Raw genomic sequence first — 19169 nt, forward strand, 5'->3', positions numbered from 1 at the left:
AGTATTTCCCACTGGGTTTTGGTGATGGGCAGGTGGCTCAATATTGCTGAGTAGCCTGCCTAAAAGATAAATAAAGCAAGCTTATGGGATGTTTTGCACATTCAAATTAACATTTCTTGGGAAAGTTATTGCTTTCTTTCTTCTAGCTAACTGTATTAACATTAAAACGTTAAGATCAGTCATATTTAAACACACCTTGTGTGGAATTTGGGCAAAGACGTGTTCCTTCCCCAAGTTCTGTGCTCAAGGATGTTATGTTCAGTAACAATGTACAGTCATTATGGCTGAGCAGCTCTAATAGCTTGCTTTCTCCAGAAAGGTTGGAACCATCAAGCCATTTTTCTGTACCTTTGCCTTTGTGTTTTGTGCTCCCTCTTCCTCCCCCCAGCTAGGAAACGTTGCTTTTCCCCTTGCCTTTATTCTGGTGCTTGTTGGACACTTTCCTCAGCTAATTCAGTGAGCGGAAAACTTTCTTTATCCTGGTTCGAAAGCTGAATTAGCTCAGCTCAGGGTCTGACAAAAGGGCCTGTGTGCCAGTGAGCAATTAGATTGTCTCAGGCTGTCACTCCCCTCATGTTTTCAGAGCGACTGAGGAATGCATAATAAAAACTCAGAGCCAGAACTGCAAAAGCAGCTCTGAGCCCTTTGGGTGCTTGGGTGGAATGGTGTGGAACGATGTGGATGGAAGGTAGTCTTTGTTTTTCAGTAGCTGCGTGGACCATTCTGGTGTGTGAGGATTCCCCAATCTGTAAGGAGTGGCGTTCATTTTTTCCATAATTTTTCCTCCCACCGCCTTCTCTTCCCATGCCCTAACCCTCATGCCCTGGGACAGAGCAGCAGTGCATTAGCAGGTGCCGGGCCCCTGTTGAAGATTTTGCTCCTGCTTGAACTCGCTTGAGAGAAGCAAGACTCGTTTTGTGTGAAACGCTGTACATACATTTTTCCCCATACTCAGAAATATTTTCACAGACTGTGAAAAGAGAACAAGTAATTTGAAGACACTAGTCATTAAAAACATCATCAACTTGGAACAGTTCAGTAGTTAAACAGCAAATCTTTTATGAATAAGCTGAGCAAGAGACTATAGGTTTGATCACAGCTGCTGAGCGGTGTTGCTGCAACTTGGTGAGACTATACTCATTTGTGCAGGAGGTGGAGACTTAATTAATTGAATATGATTGCTGAATAAAGCTTAAAATCACAGAACAGGTATGTTCATGCTAATGCAGTTCGCATTGCTGAACTTTTTATTTTTTTTTAAAGAAGTTAGACTGATCTAATCCTGACTGTTTCCTTTGATAACAATAACGGTGCCTTAAAACAAGATACTAACAAGGAAATAATTTGATGGAAGCAGTGTTTAAGAAGAGGTATTTCACATGGCTCTCTACCCCGTTGGAATTAAGCAGTGGGGTTTCTGAAGCAGGGAAGCCCATGAGCCTCATTCAGCATCTTTCCTTTGGCAGAATACTTGTCCACAGTGTGGCCAAACTGAGTCTGTATTTCTGATGCCCAGATGGGAATGTGCAAGTGGCAAGAAGTAGAGGTAGTGCTCTGAAAAGTCTGAGAGCTGTGGTAAAAGCAGAAAACTCTTTGTTTTATCTTTGCTTATTCCCCTCTGATACCCTTGTGAGCTTCTATACCACCTGTGGGCTTCCTTGATGACAAGCACAAATAATGCAGCAGCAATGAAGAATTGGGTCGCACCGTCACATTCAGAGCAGGTTTGGGATTTAAGATTGTGCCTTGCCTCTTGCTGCTTGCTTGCTGCTACCCTCTTGCTGGGCCATGCAACAGGCAGTGGGAGCAGTAGCACTGTTACAGTGCAAAAGCATCTGGCATAGGTTGAATTGTTATTTGGCTGTAATGGGGGGCGGTTTAAATGGTACTGTTGGAGCCCAGAGAAAGAAAGGTTTCAAAAAAACCTGGTACTTTAAAAAAGCAATGGGTCTTGTTACGTCTCTGATTGTCTACTTCATAACAATAATAAAAGTGCACACAAGAATGTGATTAATGAATTCTGAGTGGAAAGAAAGGAAGGGGGGGAAATAAGCACTTTTAAAAGCTGGAACAGAAATTTCTGTGAAATCCCAGCTAAATTACTGTTTACACAAAATATGTGCCTGAAGTGCACTCTCTTTGGGATACAATCCAAGTGTGAAACTAAAATATGCCATTATTCTACCAGATTATTAGAAATACCATGTACAGTGATTTCACCATACTTTGAGAATGAGGAAAAATGTCCATAGATTTTTGTAGCAATTTAGTCCAGAAGGAAATTAAAAATAGGTATGTGCATATGTCTTGCAGGAGCCTCAAAGTTAAATCCAAGTGCACAGTGCTTTTACTGGATGACTATATGGAAAAATAATAACATTCAGATATTTAGATTAGCTAGAGAACGGTAACTATGTGGGATTATTGAGCTGAGGTGCAGCAAGTTTTAAGTTGAATGAACTTGGAGGTTGCATATAGTGCTTTGCATTTATACAAAGCAAGCTCAAGGTTGAATGCAGCATTCAAGTTGTAAAATGGATGTAGAAGGGGTAAAAAAAACTGCAATTACTTCAGTGATGATCCATTCAGGTTAAGAATTTTCATCTTTGCTGTTGCCATAGCAATCTGTTCCCCTGTCACTACCACATTAAAAATCCATTCTGTAAAACTATTGTCGCCAATATTGAACACATAAGAGACAAAAGCATTTTTTTTAATAGCTTAGGTATATTATTTGCAACAGGAAGAACTAGATCTTAAAGAGATGCATGTGTACTTTAAAAAAAAAGATTAGTATTTTTGTAATATATTGTAAGAACACTGTATTTGTGCTGCAGTATTGATGTCAGTATAAAACAGTTTGCAAATAATACAGCAATGCAGTGTCAGTTGAACTCAAATAATTGAACTCTTCTGCTAAACTACAACAAACCCATATGTTCCTGAGTTAAGTATTAATTTTGGTGACATGCTGTAGCGGCAGGCTTTTGAAACTACGTGGCTATTTAACCTTCTGCTGCTCACCAAGTCTGATTCTCTTCAGGGATTGACTTCAGTGGTTTTGTCTGTTCTGGTGTAATTATGGGAAGAGAGTTGTGTCCCCTGACAGTTGTACATTTGTGATCTAAACTGAAATTCCTCCTGTACCCAAGCTCAACAATGAGTTTAGATGGATAATGAATTGTAGGAACAGGCTTTTGTAAGTACATCCAAATGAGGAGGGAAAGGAATTTATAATTCAAAGCTGAACTAGCAAGACATAGTCAGACATAAATATATAAATACATAAATAAAAATATATTTAACCAAACTGAGTAAAATGTAAATATCTTTCAATAAAAACGAGATATATGCCTGTGCATACTCTGGGCTGAGATGCAGAAGTTTACTAATATCAAAAGGTATCCAAGCCATGAATTTAATAACTAAGGAGTTGACTAATAACATCATAACAAAGAGTAGACAACTGAACGTATGGCCCTCAGTCTGATCACCACCAATGCAAATCTCATCCCTTTTTCTAGCTCAGCATCTTTTTATCATCTAACCATCTCTAGCGTTCATCCTTTGAATTCTTATGCTCTGACCATGTCATGCTTTGTTTCACTTTTTGTGTCTTCCACTTGCCACTGTCCCTACATACTTCTGTCCCTCAGTTCTCTTTGAGTACCTTGATCTAGGAACAGTGTTGATTTAATGCAGAAGAAACATCAGAGGAGAAGATACAGCAAATAGCTACAATGCTATTGGGCATTAATAGAAGACTTGAAGGCAAGAAGTGAATTTAGTTTTTGGCTGCACCTGGCAGTATCTTCTATTTTTTTTCCTTTTCTTTTGGTTACACAGGATGAACATTTTTGTTTTTTGGCTTTTAATGCAAGTGTATCTTCCTGTCTTGGGACTTTGGGGTTAGTTTTGTTTTGAAGAATGTTGTTGTTGTTGTTGTTTTTATTATTATTATTGTTAATAATAATAATAATCTTAGTAAACTGCCCACTTATAAAGAGTTTTTCATTTGCTTCTCTTCACCTGTTTTTGCAATTCAACTGTGACCCTTCAGAGCATGCTACTGGGTAAACATTTACCCAAGAACTGAGACTGCGGGTCACCACACAATGGGCCTGCTCTGGTTCCACTCCAAGGGCTCCTGCAGATTGCTCAAGCAAAAAAGGTGCCCCTGGCATTCCAGATAGCCGTGCACCCTGTATAGGTCACTAAAGACAGAAGTTTGGAAGTGGTTTGTGTTGTGGCCATAGACGTTCATTAGCCATTACCTGTTACAGAGGGTGATGGCATGGTTGAGGTTCCTCTTTCAGTCCAAGAGGGGGGCTGGTGCTTGTGGTAGGAGTTGACCTAGGGGTCACAAGCTCCCAGATGCTTACCTGTAATAAGTGCTGCTGGATGTAAAGTTTGGTAAATTAGGCAGTGTGACATATATCTGACAAGTTTCTTTTTATTTGAAAACTCTTCATAGTGTTAAAGATAATAAATCTGTCTTAAATGTATAAAATCAAAAGAATTCTTGAGGCCAACGTAAATTTGGCTCTTAACTTTCCCCCATCACTACACATCTCTGTACTCCTTCCACGTTGTAGGTGTTTCGGAGGGTCACCAGAAAAGCCCAAGTAGGCTTACATAGAGGAGAGATTTGAAGTTATCTTTGACTTTTATGGACCTTTTTTATTAAAATGCTCAGAGCTGTAAATGTAGTAATAAGAAACTCATTTATCTTGACAAAAGTACTGCCATAAACTATTCAGAACTCATAAAATAACCTTTTAAATTATTGTTTCTTCTGGTATCGATAAATTCATACAAAGTGCTTAAAGGTCAGGCATTGCCAGAAAAATGTCTTTTCAGCCTGTTAAAGGTGTGTAAGAATGTACACCAGCTTGCTCTTTGGACAAACTGGAAAAAAGGAAGGAGAGGGAAAAAAAAAGCGCGCCACGTGGATTAAAATGATAGTGTGGAATTAGAGAGTGACAAGTGTTTGATCCACCAGGCTCACCAAAATAGTTGTCACTGACCTAAAAATCAGGGGACTCAAATGTGACTGTGCACCGACAGATGAGATGACATTAATCAACCATAGGGATGAGAAACTGGAAACAGGAAGTCTGGCTTTTCCACCTGTACAATGGGTTAGCCCTGACAGTGTTATTTTGCCCCAGATGTTAGTTTTTTCATCACTAAAACGGAGACTGGCCTAGGTGAAGTACCTTGAGATAAAGATGAAAAGTGTTGCAGGAAAAGTCGAGACGTTTCTGTTGTTGAATTTTTCTAATACAACATCTTGATCTATTTATTGCCCATGCTGAGAAACAATAACAAACCAATGCAAAGAGTGAAAATTAAAGTAGATTCTTAGGTAGCTCTCTGTCTGACCATACTATAGTGCTATTATTAATGTGAGGTTAAAATTTTGAATTTTCTCTCGGCCATATGATTTTTGTACTGACATTGTTTGAATATTAAATAACAGGTTCTTACTGTAACAGCATTTGCAAGCAGTAGGCTGTATCTTTGTCACTGAAAATTTCATAACCCAAGAATGCCGTAATTTGCTTTTTCTCTCTTGAGATGGCTGCAGAACTCCTACTTCAGGAAAATAAATAGGAAGATTTTTTTTTGAGAATGCAGGTGACAGAACTAATGGTAGTTCATTCCTCCGATACCCACAGACAATACATCCTGTCTTTGTTTCCAAGTGAAGCCAAGAGAAGAGTGCAGAGTAGTTTTATGGCGTTTCTTGTTTCTTCTCATTCACATTCCTTTTGATTCCGTTGCTGTGTGTTTTTAAACATAGCAGAATTGGCACAGCAGTGCACCTAGCAGCTGAGATGAGCTCCTTTCTCACAGGATAAAGGCACTTAATTCCAGACAGATTTATTTTATTTTATTTTATTTTATTTTATTTTATTTTATTTTATTTTATTTTATTTTATTTTATTTTATTTTATTTTATTTTATTTTTCTCATGATTGATATCTGAAGTAGCACAGATTTGTTACTCAGACATGGAGTTTTTTTGCATTCTACCAACTGATAACCACATCTTATCTTCCAAGCAAATTGATTCTTATCTTTATAGTCAATTCCCAATTTCACTCAGTGTCAGCACTTCTGATTTTGATGCATGGTATTCTGTCTGCCAGTCTGAAAATCCTTGCAAATCCAGTCATATCTGTAGGAATATGAATATCTGAATGTGTTTTTCCAAGGCCCGTGGTAGCATGTATAAAAACAATGAGAGTTGCAGCCACCCTTTAAGCACAACCTTCCAGAAGGAAGAACTTGTTTTAGCTTGCAGTAGAGGTATATGTGCCACCCAAGAGAATTTTTGGCGTTTGCAGGGAAAACTTGGCTTGGACTCACTGCATTACCAAAGAAAACTTGTTCTATTCATAAACACTGCTGGAATTGAGGGAAAGTGTACATCATACTGTGTGATAAACTTCTAGATCCTCTAGCATAGGTTGGGAAATTCCTTTTGATATTGACCTTAAAAAGCAAAATAACTGGGCTGAATTAATTAGCTCATGCTAGTATAAAGCAGGGAGTGGTGATACATCTAATAAGTGGTGATAGCAGCAGGTGGCAGCTCAGGTTCTCCTTCCCTCCAGACTACAGGAATTCATCATGTTGTCCTTCCCAATGTGTGAGACCATGATATGGTAGAGAGGACAAAGAAGTCATTAATTCAGACAGTTTTAGTATCCTTCCCATTTTTTGTTATCCCTTGTGTCACCCTATAGTGATAACTGCAATGGAAACACTCTCTCTACCTCACTCTGCTGCCAGTATCCTCACTTATGCAGGAAGGTAAATCTTGCATGTTCTTGTGTCCTCAGGTAGAAATGCTGTGTTTGTGTTTGTTTGTTTGTTTGTTTTCCCCTTTCTGGCTCAATACAGTATTAATTGAGTATGTTTTTCCATAGATAATCCAGGGTACTGATAATCCACAAGCACTCAGAAAAAAAAATGACTTGCATGTTTATAACTGTACAACTCTCCTCGGTGGTTAACTCTGGCAAATTTTAAACTTTTCTGAATATATCACATCACATAACCAGATGTCTCTGAGAGGAGTGGTAGTGTTGAAAATATGAAGTCAGTGGGACAGGTAAATTAAAAACATTCAGCATGAAAATGCATGGTATTCTTAACAAACACTATAGTTAAAATGAAACAGGCTATTTTACAACTCTGATGCTGAAGTCTGAGAATAACGTATCAGCACAAACCTGGTACAGTCTCATTTTGCTTGAGCTAGCTATGTTATAGATTCATTGTTATTGATAAATTCCATGATCAGATTGGGATAACATTAGCATACTTTATTTTTACTGTCTGTGATCCAATATCTTTGTTTTGAGGAAGGCTAAATTCAGAGAAATTCACTTGAACCTGTTTTTCTTTCCTTATTAGCCATTTCTAGCAGCCCAATAAGTTTTTGATCAGTGACTAAGTGTCTCTTGCTCTTTTAATGACAGTCATCTGCTTGCTTATATTGCCATGTCATCCCAATAGCAATTAACAAACATTAGATAGAAGTTGTTAAACTTTGTCTTAAGAATACTGGCCAGTTAACCAAAATAGGAACTTTACTTGGAGGTGAGTGAATGAAAGAGGGTAAAGAGGAAAAGTCTGAAATATTCTTTAGACCTAGGTCCCCACCCTAAAATTGTAAACTATCTGTTCTTTTTGTTGGAGAAAATGAAGTACAAGTTATTTACAACATCTCAGATCCACTATTTTAGGAACATCTGTGGGTGAGGCTTGAAAAAGATGTGCCATTCAGACCACCTATAATAGAATTCATAAATGTACATCTATAGATATCTGTACCACTATAGATAGATGAGAAGTCAGCAAAGAATTGGGGTTGAGCAGACACCAATTTTTAGGGGTGGGGAATTCATGTGTTCTTGACTGTATTACAAAAACATATTTTGCTTACTCTGTTGGTGTCTTTCTGTATTCATAAGGGATAAAGACAATACTGGGTTAATAGATATCACTTCTCTGCCTACAGCGTAAGCTTTATGTAGAAGACAGCAATGTATTTCCTCATAGAAGGAGCTACCTCAGATCTCTTAAATAAGCTTTGAGTAAAATTGTTATGCAACAGAGAGAAAAGTGAGTAGAGAAGATGAAGGTGGATGGTAATAGCTGTTGTGTTGGCCCAAATGGATGCTATCTTTGCTGAATGTTTTGTTACAGCGTGCTGTAGTAGATTTGTAAGTACCTTTCAGTTTTAATAATTCAGTATTTACTATTTACTAAGACACAGTGAACTTCTTTATGACCCTGGCTACCATGAAATGCATCATCTTACCAGTGCACATTTTGAAGTCTCACCGTGGTGCATTTCACCTTTCTCTTTTGAAAACATGCTGGTGCCCAGACATCCTTCAGCCATGGCTGCACAGTTGTGTTTGCCATGTGTTACAAGAAAACTTCACAATAATGAGGCATATCCTTTGCACTCACAATTAGGAGCTGCGGTGAGGAGACAGCAGGCTTTAATGAATAGTGCTTTGAGGAGATGGTTAAAGAGAAGGAAGAGTGACTCTTATGAGGGGGGAGGGAGCTCCAAGTGGACTGCCATGGTATACCCTTCTGCCACGAGTCAAAGGAAGAGACAAAGAGCTGGAAAGGGAATTGCTGGGTGGGGCAAAGTTTACCTGGGAAAGTTGTGCCATTGTTTTAAACCATGTTCAACTGTTTTTCTTCCAACAGACTTTGGGAACTATCACTGCAGTGCCCATTAAGGTTCCTCAGGTCAGCTCCTTGCAGAGGTTGGCAGGACAAGGACCAGCAGTGCTACCTCAGGTACAAAATACAGTTCCAAGGTTTGTTTTTTTTTTAATGTCATTTTGTATGTATTCTGCTCTGTTCCTCTCTGGTGCCCAGGCCTGTGTAGGTCAGCACACTCATTTGGCTGAATAAAGACTAACTTATTTGATCCTGTATAGTACTGGGCAGCTCACCGGTGAGTTGAACAGCAGAGCTGTGATTTTCTCCAATTTATGAAGAACAGAAAAATCAGTTTTCTTTTGGAAGCATACTGTGTTAGCCATAAAAAAAAAAAAAGCAAACCTCAGATTCATTGTGGAAGTACAAAATACATATGGTGAACTGTAAATTTATGCTTTATAAGATGAATCGCAAATCACAGATGCAAAAATCTGCAAATCTGTAGTTAGAAAAGAGGTAGAAGTATTAACCTTTCTGTTCAAGATTTAGACTCATACATTCTTTTACTAACTTACTTGCTTTCTCTCTGCCTATCCCAGTATAGTGTTTTGGCCCAACCAACCCAGATGCCAGACTGAGGCAAGATTGGCTGGGTAGGAATGAAAGGCAAGTTATGCTCACAGATCAAGACCTGAGTTTTCTTTTCTGAATATCCAGCACAGTTTCCATAACTGTACACTTTGTTCCCCATTTCAACCCTTTTTCTCAAAAATTTTAAATGTCATTTTCAGCATGTGTTGTGTTGCAGTTCTATGATTTTCTTTTCAGGCTCGTGATTATTAAGTATAAATCTATTTTCCCTGTGTGGCCCTGAGAAGTCTATTTTTCTTATATGAACATTGATCTAGCACTGAAGTCAATGTTGGGTCTTCCTATTGCTCCTTTAATTTTTTTTCCTAATATTTTCTTAGTGCAGAATCTAGTAGCAGATCTGTGAGCTAAATCTGCCTGGAGGAAGGAGTATTTCCAAGATAAAGTTCTTAAATTCTCTCTTGAAATTACATTTGTGGAAAACAAAAGTTGTGAATGTAAAGGAAGGTCATAGTTTTCTTATCAAGTTTCAGACTTTGCTTTTCAGTTGTTCTTTCAGCATAATGACACATTGATTTTTTGCCATTTTGGGGTGTCAAAGATTTTCAGATTGCTTCTGAAAATAAATGAGGTTCAAGAGCAGCGGAAAGATCTGTAACAGGGGCTTAAATTATCATTAAAGTTATGTTTTAGCAATGATGATGACATTGCAAATGTTGCACTTAAGAGAAGCATCAGTGTTCTATACTTTTGTTAGTAAGAAGAAAAATTTTCCTTCAGTGTTAACTACATTTTGAAGAATTGAAAAAAGTGGAAGAAGCTGATTTCCTGAACTTTTTGAAAATAACACAGATTCCTTCTACCTTGCTGTTGAGCTCATGGCAGTATTTGTGTTTGTATTTCACTTTTCACTTGTATTCTAGCACAGTCTTTAATTTCAGGCCAGTTTATGCAATCATACTTAATATTGATGAAATACCAGTGCTTTTACAGCAGCCCTGGGCCATAGTTCACTAAATTTTCTACTTCATACAGATAGCATTGGAAATAACCACAAAGCAATCTTACTGCTGTCAAAACTAAAACAGAAGTATGCAGCTACAAAGAAGACCACAGTATCAGGAGTACTTCTTATGTTCTGAGCATTTTCTGACTTTTTACAGGCCCAGACCTCCTTCTTTGGCAACTGCCTTGCCCCATTTACAGGCTGTGTCTTTCTCTGCAGTTCGTCATGGTCTATACATTCCTCTCCCTCCTGAAGTTTGCAGAGAAATTTAACATTTCCATATTGTTTCCCCAGCAAAACTTTCTGCTTGATGTTTAAAAGAGATCAAATTTACATTTTGATATGATTTTGGTATTTTTGGAAATTTTTACATTTGGATATGACTTTACAGTCAAGCAGAAAATCATCACATAAGTAAATTGAGGCACTTCACTGTTCTTATGTAAAACAATACATACAGCTTTCTCATTTTCCACATTTGTATGGATACTTGTCATTTGTTTTGTTCATTTGAATGGGTTTATGGTATGACCCCCAGGAGCTCCTTCATATGGGGAATGAAGACTCAAAATCTGCACATTCACAAATGGCAGCAAAATCCCGTCACTTAGTGCAGAACTGCTATTAAATGGAGAACAAACAAACATTAATTACAAGTTCATTGTGCAATACAAATAATATTTCTTTAGGCATTCATTATTTACTGAAACAAGACTCTTTGGTGGACCTTTTTTCTTTTTTAAAAAAACTTTTTCCAGAATATCAATTTATTTTTGTTTTCCTCAAATAAATAAAATTTCTGCTGTGACCTGTGATGTTTGGGATTTTAATTCCAGATCATCTTTTTCATCTTATATTGGCCTTTGAACTTTCCAGTTGGCTGAGACATAATGAAACTGTAGATTCTGCTGCACTCTCGGAACCAAATTGTGGAGGTCCTTTACTCAAACATATGGATGATGCATTCTTACTCTTGAGCTGTTCCTCTTTATGGCACCTGTCAACTGTAAGGAGGGGTGGCCCCATGACAGGCTAGGGCTCCAGTTTCCAACTGTGATACTGACAATCTGTTTATTTTGAACCATTTTACATAAAAATGTCACCCGCACTGTAGCCACCTGAAGGCACATGAGAAATCTTAGTTTCAGTTCTTCCAGTGGGACATTTTAAATAAAGCAGCAAAGATATTAAAATAAGCCTCCCATTTTGTTGTCAGTAATTTGGGCCCAATCCAATTTTCATTCAAATTGATGGAGAGAGAGCGATGATTTGAATAGTAGTTAAATCAGATTATTATACTATTTCTCTGACCTATTTTTCCAGTCTTGGTTGAAGGCAGGGCTTGGGATTGCTTTGTTGATGGCATTCCTGACTGGAATAGCGCAGAGCTGCACAGCAGAAGGCCATGGTGGAACTATCACATAGATTAGCGGTAAACAGAAACAGGTACACACAGCTGCTTTACATAAAGCATGCGTGTTTTTCAGTAGTCCCTAGCCAGTTCTACTGCCAAGAGCTGCTTATTTTTTATCTTCTGGAGTGATTTTAATATGTGCTGTTCAGTAGGGTCTGAATTCGATCACTTCAGGCTGCTTAGGGGCAGGGACTGCTTTGTTGCCACATGTTTATTCATCACAGGTACAGTGTGAACCCTGTCAGAGGCTGTGGTCTTTAGATGTTCCCAAAACCTAAGTGTACATTTGCATTTATAACATTTCTTGTCATAGTTACCATCAGCACAGTCCCAATGACAGCTGCTGCTTCTCCTCACATGTGTACCAAAACCAGCTCTTGGCCTCCTCAGTGACAGGACTTCTGGAAAATTTCTTAAAAGGAAAGTAGCTCCTATAGCCAGAACCCAAGCTGTGCAATGACACTGTGTACTGCAGGAGAAGTGTCGTAACAGACTGGTCTGTGTCAGAACCTGTGTGTGTGTCTTAAGTCTAAAACATTTTTAAGTGTAATGTGTTAAGACGGTGCATAGGCTTTAAAAAATAAAAAAAAAAATGATACTACTAAATGTGAGTCAGCCTTTTGTGAAACTGGAAAAGAAGCTAGCTGATATGCATGTCTGTATAAAAAGTTAAACTGGATTGTGCAAGAGAGAGATGAGTATTTTACTGGTGTTTTTTTTTTGAGTATGGAATAATTGAATTGGGTGAAGTCGTTATTACAATGTCACAGGAGAAAAGGACTATAATCCCCTAAGGGATGTCATTCATCTTTCTGGTATATAACCCTCTGCACTTCCAGGGGGATGTGTTGGAATGCTAGTGGAGGAGGAGGCATAATCCAATTCAAGGTAACTTAATCAGCATGGTATATAACCAAGCAAAGGGTTGTCCAACAGTATTTAATATTCATTGACTGTATGCATGCAGAAAACATAGAAACAAAATTGCTTTTTAAAAGGAAAGTTTTGCAGAGGCCTGGTTGAAAATGTAGCCCTTAATAAATATAGTTGTTAATCTGTTTTATTCTATATAAGCTTTTATACAGTGCTAGTCACTGTATTTGGAATGCCTTCCAGTAATGTATCAAGCAGAAAGATTAACATCTGTTGTAAGCTATTTCTTCTCTCATCCTTTCCCTTTGGGAAGAAGCACGTGCAGCAGAGGGTTCTGGTTTCTTTTTATCGGTTTGCTTATTTTTAATAGGCATGTTACTATGAATTACATGCCACTATATATTTCTGTCAGAGGAGGATAACAAAGAAAATGGTTTTTGTTGAAAGTGATGAGGTTTGTGTCCTCAACTCTTAGAGAAGAAGGTTGAGATGCCTCCTTATATGAGCATTAGTCTGGCTGTAGAGACTCCCTTTGAAGGGAAGCTTTGAATATTGGATAGAACAAAACAGAACAGTTCAGTTCAGTTGGAAGGGACCTTCAAAGATCATCGAGTACAAGTGCCTGACTGCTTCAGGGCTAACCAAAAGTTAAAGCATATTATTGAGGGCATTACCCAAATGCCTCTTGAACGCTGACAGGCCTGGGGAATCAACCACCTCTCTAGGAAGCCTGTTCCAGTGCTTGACCACCCTCACAATGAAAACATGTCACTATGTTGCAAAATCTGTGGGAATCTTGGTTACTCACTAGTGGATAGGTTTGATGGGTAGCCTGTGTTGCTGATAGAGGTATGGGTTTGCTGGAGCATCCAGAGTGCTCCATGCTACATATTTTACATGCGCAGCCATGACAGATGAAGGTATGAATAAGGCAGTGTGATAAGAAATGTTTCTTGAGGATGGTGATATGCTGTCAGTTGGCACTGACAAGAAATCCAGTCTTCGGCAGTATGGACAAAGCTGAATGTATGCGTGTAGCAAAGGGGTCTGTACCCAGAAGCAAACTCTCCCCAATGCCTCCGTCTTCTCTGCCTTTCTGAGTTCCTGTTCTTAATTAGAGAACTTATCCATGGTGGTGGTGAAGGAGAACTGGGATTGCTGATTCTTGGGTCTTTCAGATATAGTCAGTGTCATGAACATTTTGAAAAAGATCTGGAAAGACTGATCTCCATGATAGTCTGCAAGTAGGAGCCTAAACTATACAACATACAGGAAAAATTCAAGCCGTTTTAACACTTGACACTGTACCTTTTCCCCCAGATAAAGTCTCATGTTTCTCCAAATCAAATGCTGTTTTGCAGAGTATCAGGAAGGTGAGACGTGTCCCCTTTCTCCACTGACACCATTTGCATCCATGCAAATGATGGCTTCAGATCCATGTCTGGCTTAGGTCTGGACTGTGCTGCCTCTCTGTGCCTCATTGTCAGTTGTTTAAGCCTGTGGTAGGACTCTGGTCACACAACAGCCTGAAAGAAAGGTTGTCCCAGTGTGCAGTACCTCAGCAGAAGCTTGGAGGAAGTCACTGCACCACTTCATGTCCCTAAAACCTTCACTTTCACCTCTTGATATCTGAACTTTTTGTGTGCTTTCATCTGGTTCAGGCTGCCAGCAAACAGAACCTGTTTTTGTCATTGTGGATAATGGTGACACGATACATAAAGACTAGTGATGCTTCATCCAGTCTCAGCTCCTTAAACCCTGAGCAGAGTTATGTCGTCATTTAAGCTTTTTGGTTTTGACTAGTCATGGCTGGTCAAATCATTATAATGTGCCATAATTGTTGTCCAGAATCACAAAAAGCTCTTAGTATGATGGACAGCATGAAACAGTGACATCCTGGTCTTTAAAGTGACAGCAGAATTTGGGCCCAAGGAAAACCTGGTTGTGTGGGTTGGTCCAGAGCCCACCTATAGATGTGTAAGGATAGAAAGAGAGCAGACAGATGTTCGTTGTGCCTAAAGGTTTCATGGACATTTTGTATTTAGCTTGAAGCAAGTTAATCATAGATGAGTATCTGAGAGAGAAGCAAGCTGGCTTGAAATACTGAGGAGAGTAGAAATAGAAGTAAGTTATTGACTGTTGTGTTAAATCACAATCTAGCTTTTATACTTCTATTGTAATCCTAAACAATAAGGATTAAATTCTTTCCTCAGAGGCACATAGATAACTGCATATTCAAGGACAGAATCATTGTGCAGAACAAAAAACAGAAATCCTTGTCAACTTCAACCCCTGTGTGTTGTTGGTTTTTTTTGTTTTTTTTTTTTGTTTGTTTTTTGAAATAATATTGATTTTAATTTGCTGATTTAATGGTAGTTTTCCCCTTTGTAAATGGAAAAAAGCCACTTAATGAATCACCAACTCAATAGCAGTGATGCCAAACCAGAAAATACAGGAAGTATAACTGAGGAGAGATGTACGTTTCATTAGCAAAAGTCAGTCAAGTTCCTCTGAAAATACAGTTTTGTGTTCAAAATACTGATAACGTTTTTAATAAAGAACTCCCACCTGACTGCCTTCTGCCAACATCCGCAGAAAGCAGAGCTGACAGATTCCAGCATGAACATTTCTCTGAGCAAAACTTCTGTTTCTAGTATCAAGCAAGGCTGAAGAAGAAATAAAACTTAATGATATACCTTTGTTGTCTTAAAAAATGTACAGGGGTTATGTTATCTGGGTGTCACCTTGTCACTAAATTGGCTGTCCATGACTAACAAATTGAGGTACTAAAATATAGTAGATATACAGTCCAGAGGAAAACATCCAATATGGTGCGTGTGATTTGAATATATGTCAAAATATCACAGAGTGATTTTGGGGTATTTACTTTGCACAGCATGTAAAATGAGAGACTGGTGTTCATTTTGAGGTGCTAGCTGTGGTTCTGGTCATACTGAAGCCTGTTAAAATTTGCTGTTGATTTCAGTGAAGATTAAGATTTCTTCCCAGCTCACCCAGTCCAGAGCAGCAAGGATTGAAAATGTGGGCTAGTATACTTGATTGGCTTTTGTTCTGCATTTCGTATCATTCTTCTGTGGCTTTCCAAGCTTGTATTTCAGGGACAGTGGCAGATGATAAGGAGAAGCTGACGTTATCTGGGGACAGGACTCCCTGAACTGGGTCATCTTGCATGGCATTTCCTTGTGGTACACACTGAAGAGAAACTTCTCTCTTGTGTACCTCCATCAAAGGGAAGGAAGAAAAACATATATGGATCCATAGTCACTTGTGTTTTTAAATCTTCCTGCTGTGGCAAGAAAATAAACTGTGTTTAATTTGTCTGTGCTCTCAGAGCAAGCCGAATAAAACAGGAGCTTATCAGGAAAGGAACCAAAAATCAAGCAAGGTGGAAATGCTCATATTTAAGTCTGCTGGGCATACTGTATTTAAGGGTGTTTCATTGTTGTGAAGTTATGAATAATTTTTTCTTTTGCCTGATTTTTAGTGATCTAAAAAAAAGATGGAGAGTCAGCCCTCAGCTGGCATAAATAGACACAGCTTTACTGAAGTCAGTGTGCATCTGTTCATTCTGGTGAAGGATATAATTACTCCACATTGCACTCATTTTATCAGCCATTGCTAATGTTTTCTGTGTGATCCTCTAAAGCTTTTCAAGAATGAAAGCTCTGTCTGCTGCTCCCAGCACTTTGCCACTGTGACATATGAATTGTGCCAAATCCATTTTGAGTTTTTGTTTTTAAGCTCCAAGTACAAGGGTGAAGTGAAAATAAAGTGTGAATAATGGTCTTTCTCTCAAAGGCAATGTGATATTGCGTTGAGATGAAAAATTTACTCTCATACAGATCGGCCCTGCGAGTATGAAGGGCTGATTGATGCTGAGCACGATCCAGCTGATATCTGGTATGGGGAGGGGGAGGGCTTTTCAGTGCTGCTGACAAAGCTATAACAAGATCCAGGACTGGAAGCTGAACTTAGGCAATTTCAACCTTGCAATAAAATGCCAGTTACAAGTGTAATGAAATATTAAAACAGTTTATTGGGCTGATGATGAATTCATCATTAAGAACTTCTTTGTATTTTCTGTTAAAATCAGCCTTCGGTTTCTGGGGGAAGTTCTATGGCCAGTTTGCGAGCTGGACGATCACGATAATCCCTTTTGGTTTTGTAGTTGAAGTACTTTTTTTTATCATCTTCCCTTCCTCACTGGGTCGTAAGGAGAACACATTGGCCAGAATTCTCATAGCACCTGCAGATCTGCACCGAGATAACTATTCTAATTAAATCCTGTCTTTTAGGACTGCATATCATTGCCCACAGAGATGGGAGGAATCATGTGTCTTCGTTCTCTTCTCCTCCTTCTCCCCCATACTTGTTTGGGTTGGATCTTGAGGGCTTATTTTGTAAGGGTTTATCTTCTTTATCTTACCTTCTTTTTCTTCACTACAGCACATGAGTGGCTTACCTGATGGAATGTAGCTCAGGAAATAGATTGCCCGTGATCACAGTTGCTTTTGTCAATGGTGACATACCAGGCTCTCCCACCTCTGCCACTCAACCGTTCATGCACCTCTGAGGTATTCAACAATTTGTGCTCTTGAGAGCTGGAATGATGTTTTGGTATAATGGAAGCCTTTGGGCTTCACACAGGGACATCTGGATGGAGTTTAATGATATAGGATGTACACAAAGTTACGTTAGTCACAGGAGCTGATCCCCTTCTGATCTTAAACTCTTTAAAATATATGAAATTAGAGGTTGCTGAACGAAAGTGCACCCTGCACATGTCACAGGATCAGGCTCCATGTTATTTCCCTACCCGAAAAGTAGACAGCCACCTTGTGAATTCTCAAGTCTGGAAATATCTTCTCAAACACCGTACTCACCTGCAGGCTATTTGGGAAGTACCATGGGTGTCTGAATATTGCAGCCTAAAATCAAATGTTTCTTTTATTGTGGTTATTGAGCACACTCGAGAACAACGTGGCTTTATGAAATCATTACATTCAAGCAATAGCCCTCTCTTCCCGTACATTTATAGCCCTGGTAGTATCACATTCTGTTTTGACAGCTGTCAGAAGTTAAATGAAAGATATTTGGGGAAAGGAGGGTTGAGCTACAGGAGAAACAGTTGTGGTTTTCTCTTTGTGACACACATGCTGTCTGTTACTTCCTCTTTTTTTCTCCTTTTCCAAATTTATGCACCTTGTATTTGTTGTGCCTCTTGTAATGGGGACTGGTGCCATCCAACCTATGCTACTTTCAGTAGAAAAGGCTTCTTTCTTACCTTCCATCTAAAATACAGTTCATTGGTGATTGTCAGCTGCCAGATTTCTACTGGTGCTGCTGTCTCCCTTCTGTCTCCCAAATTTAAACTACAGCTTTGCAGTGTGGGAAAGGAATTTGTTAGCTCTTTCCTTCATTTTTTTTTCCTTCCCAGATAACACCATTTATTCTCACAGAGTACTATAGCAGGTTAGTTTTTAAATGTGAAACTCTGCTAAATGTTAGCCTAGCTGCTTTTTAAGTACTATGCCTAGTGTTTCAATTCACAGGTATTAGAGCACTGCAGAGGGGAATGGCTTTCTGTGCTTGTTTTCTTTTTTGGATGCATGCCTGTGGGCTGAGAAAATAAATATTATTTTAACTTATTTTAGCTTTAACTCGTGCTAGGAGCACCTGAAACTTTTCTGTAGTCAACCCTTTTTATTATTCTGTAATAAATCTACTTTCACAACGTTAAATGAACTTGTCAGGGAATTTGCAGAGGTTTGGACAATGAAGACCGCTATACCTCCTTCGTATCACAAGGTGGCAGAAAATCCCCAGCTTATGTTCACGTGCGCTAAACCAGATCAAATACTTCAATAGGTAGTGATTTATAGGGAATATGTTACTTTGGAAAATTACATCTGTTTAACTGTGCAGGAGTAGCTTATTATATAGCACAGTCATATGCATTCATCCACAACTTGCAGAATGAATATAATTGTGTAAAGAGCGTGTATAGAATTCATTGAAGTATTACATCTGACAATCAATACATATATAGGTAATAGTGTAGAAAAGATAACTATGTAGCTAGACTATATATAGGCATTTAGTTTTAATTAGGCTTTTGGTTAAATATAAACATGCAAGTAAGAGTGACAGATACAGTAGATCTGGGTAGACTGCATGACAGCTTTTGGCTAGAAAAACTACAGAGATGACTTTTTGTCAGACGATTTTTTTTAAAGTTACCAGTGACAGTTACATTGAATCTTGGATCTGAGATATTATTTATTTATTTTTCTCCCTGTATATATGTACTTATCTGTTTGCATGTTTACAGTATTTCTGTTGGTAACTGATGTTATACCAATTTACAAGAAAATTGTTTTAAGGAGAGATCCATCATTTAGATGTTTGCCAAACAGCTTACAATTAAATTTATATTTTTTTGGCCATGAGAGTACATTTTAACTGTATTTTGCCAAGCGTCTCAGACTTTTTCTGAATAACAACGCTATTTCTGTGCACGTATCTCTGAGCACATGGGCATGAACAACTTGTTAAAGGCTTACA

The 19169-nt window shown here is 38.5% G+C and overlaps 1 protein-coding gene across 6 annotated transcripts in view; it reads left to right on the forward strand.

Annotated features, from left to right (window-relative positions):
* PHF21B (PHD finger protein 21B) overlaps positions 1-19169 on the forward strand; it is a 175336-nt gene that overhangs the window by 124797 nt on the left and 31370 nt on the right. For all 6 annotated transcript variants that reach the window (XM_083821076.1, XM_083821077.1, XM_083821073.1 and 3 more), the window contains one exon: positions 8743-8835. In XM_083821076.1, the coding sequence (XP_083677202.1) occupies positions 8743-8835 (93 nt within the window). The remainder of the gene's footprint in view (positions 1-8742; positions 8836-19169) is intronic.

This window comes from Anser anser (genome assembly GCF_964211835.1).
Source record: "Anser anser genome assembly, chromosome: 1".
Classification (NCBI taxonomy): domain Eukaryota; kingdom Metazoa; phylum Chordata; class Aves; order Anseriformes; family Anatidae; genus Anser; species Anser anser.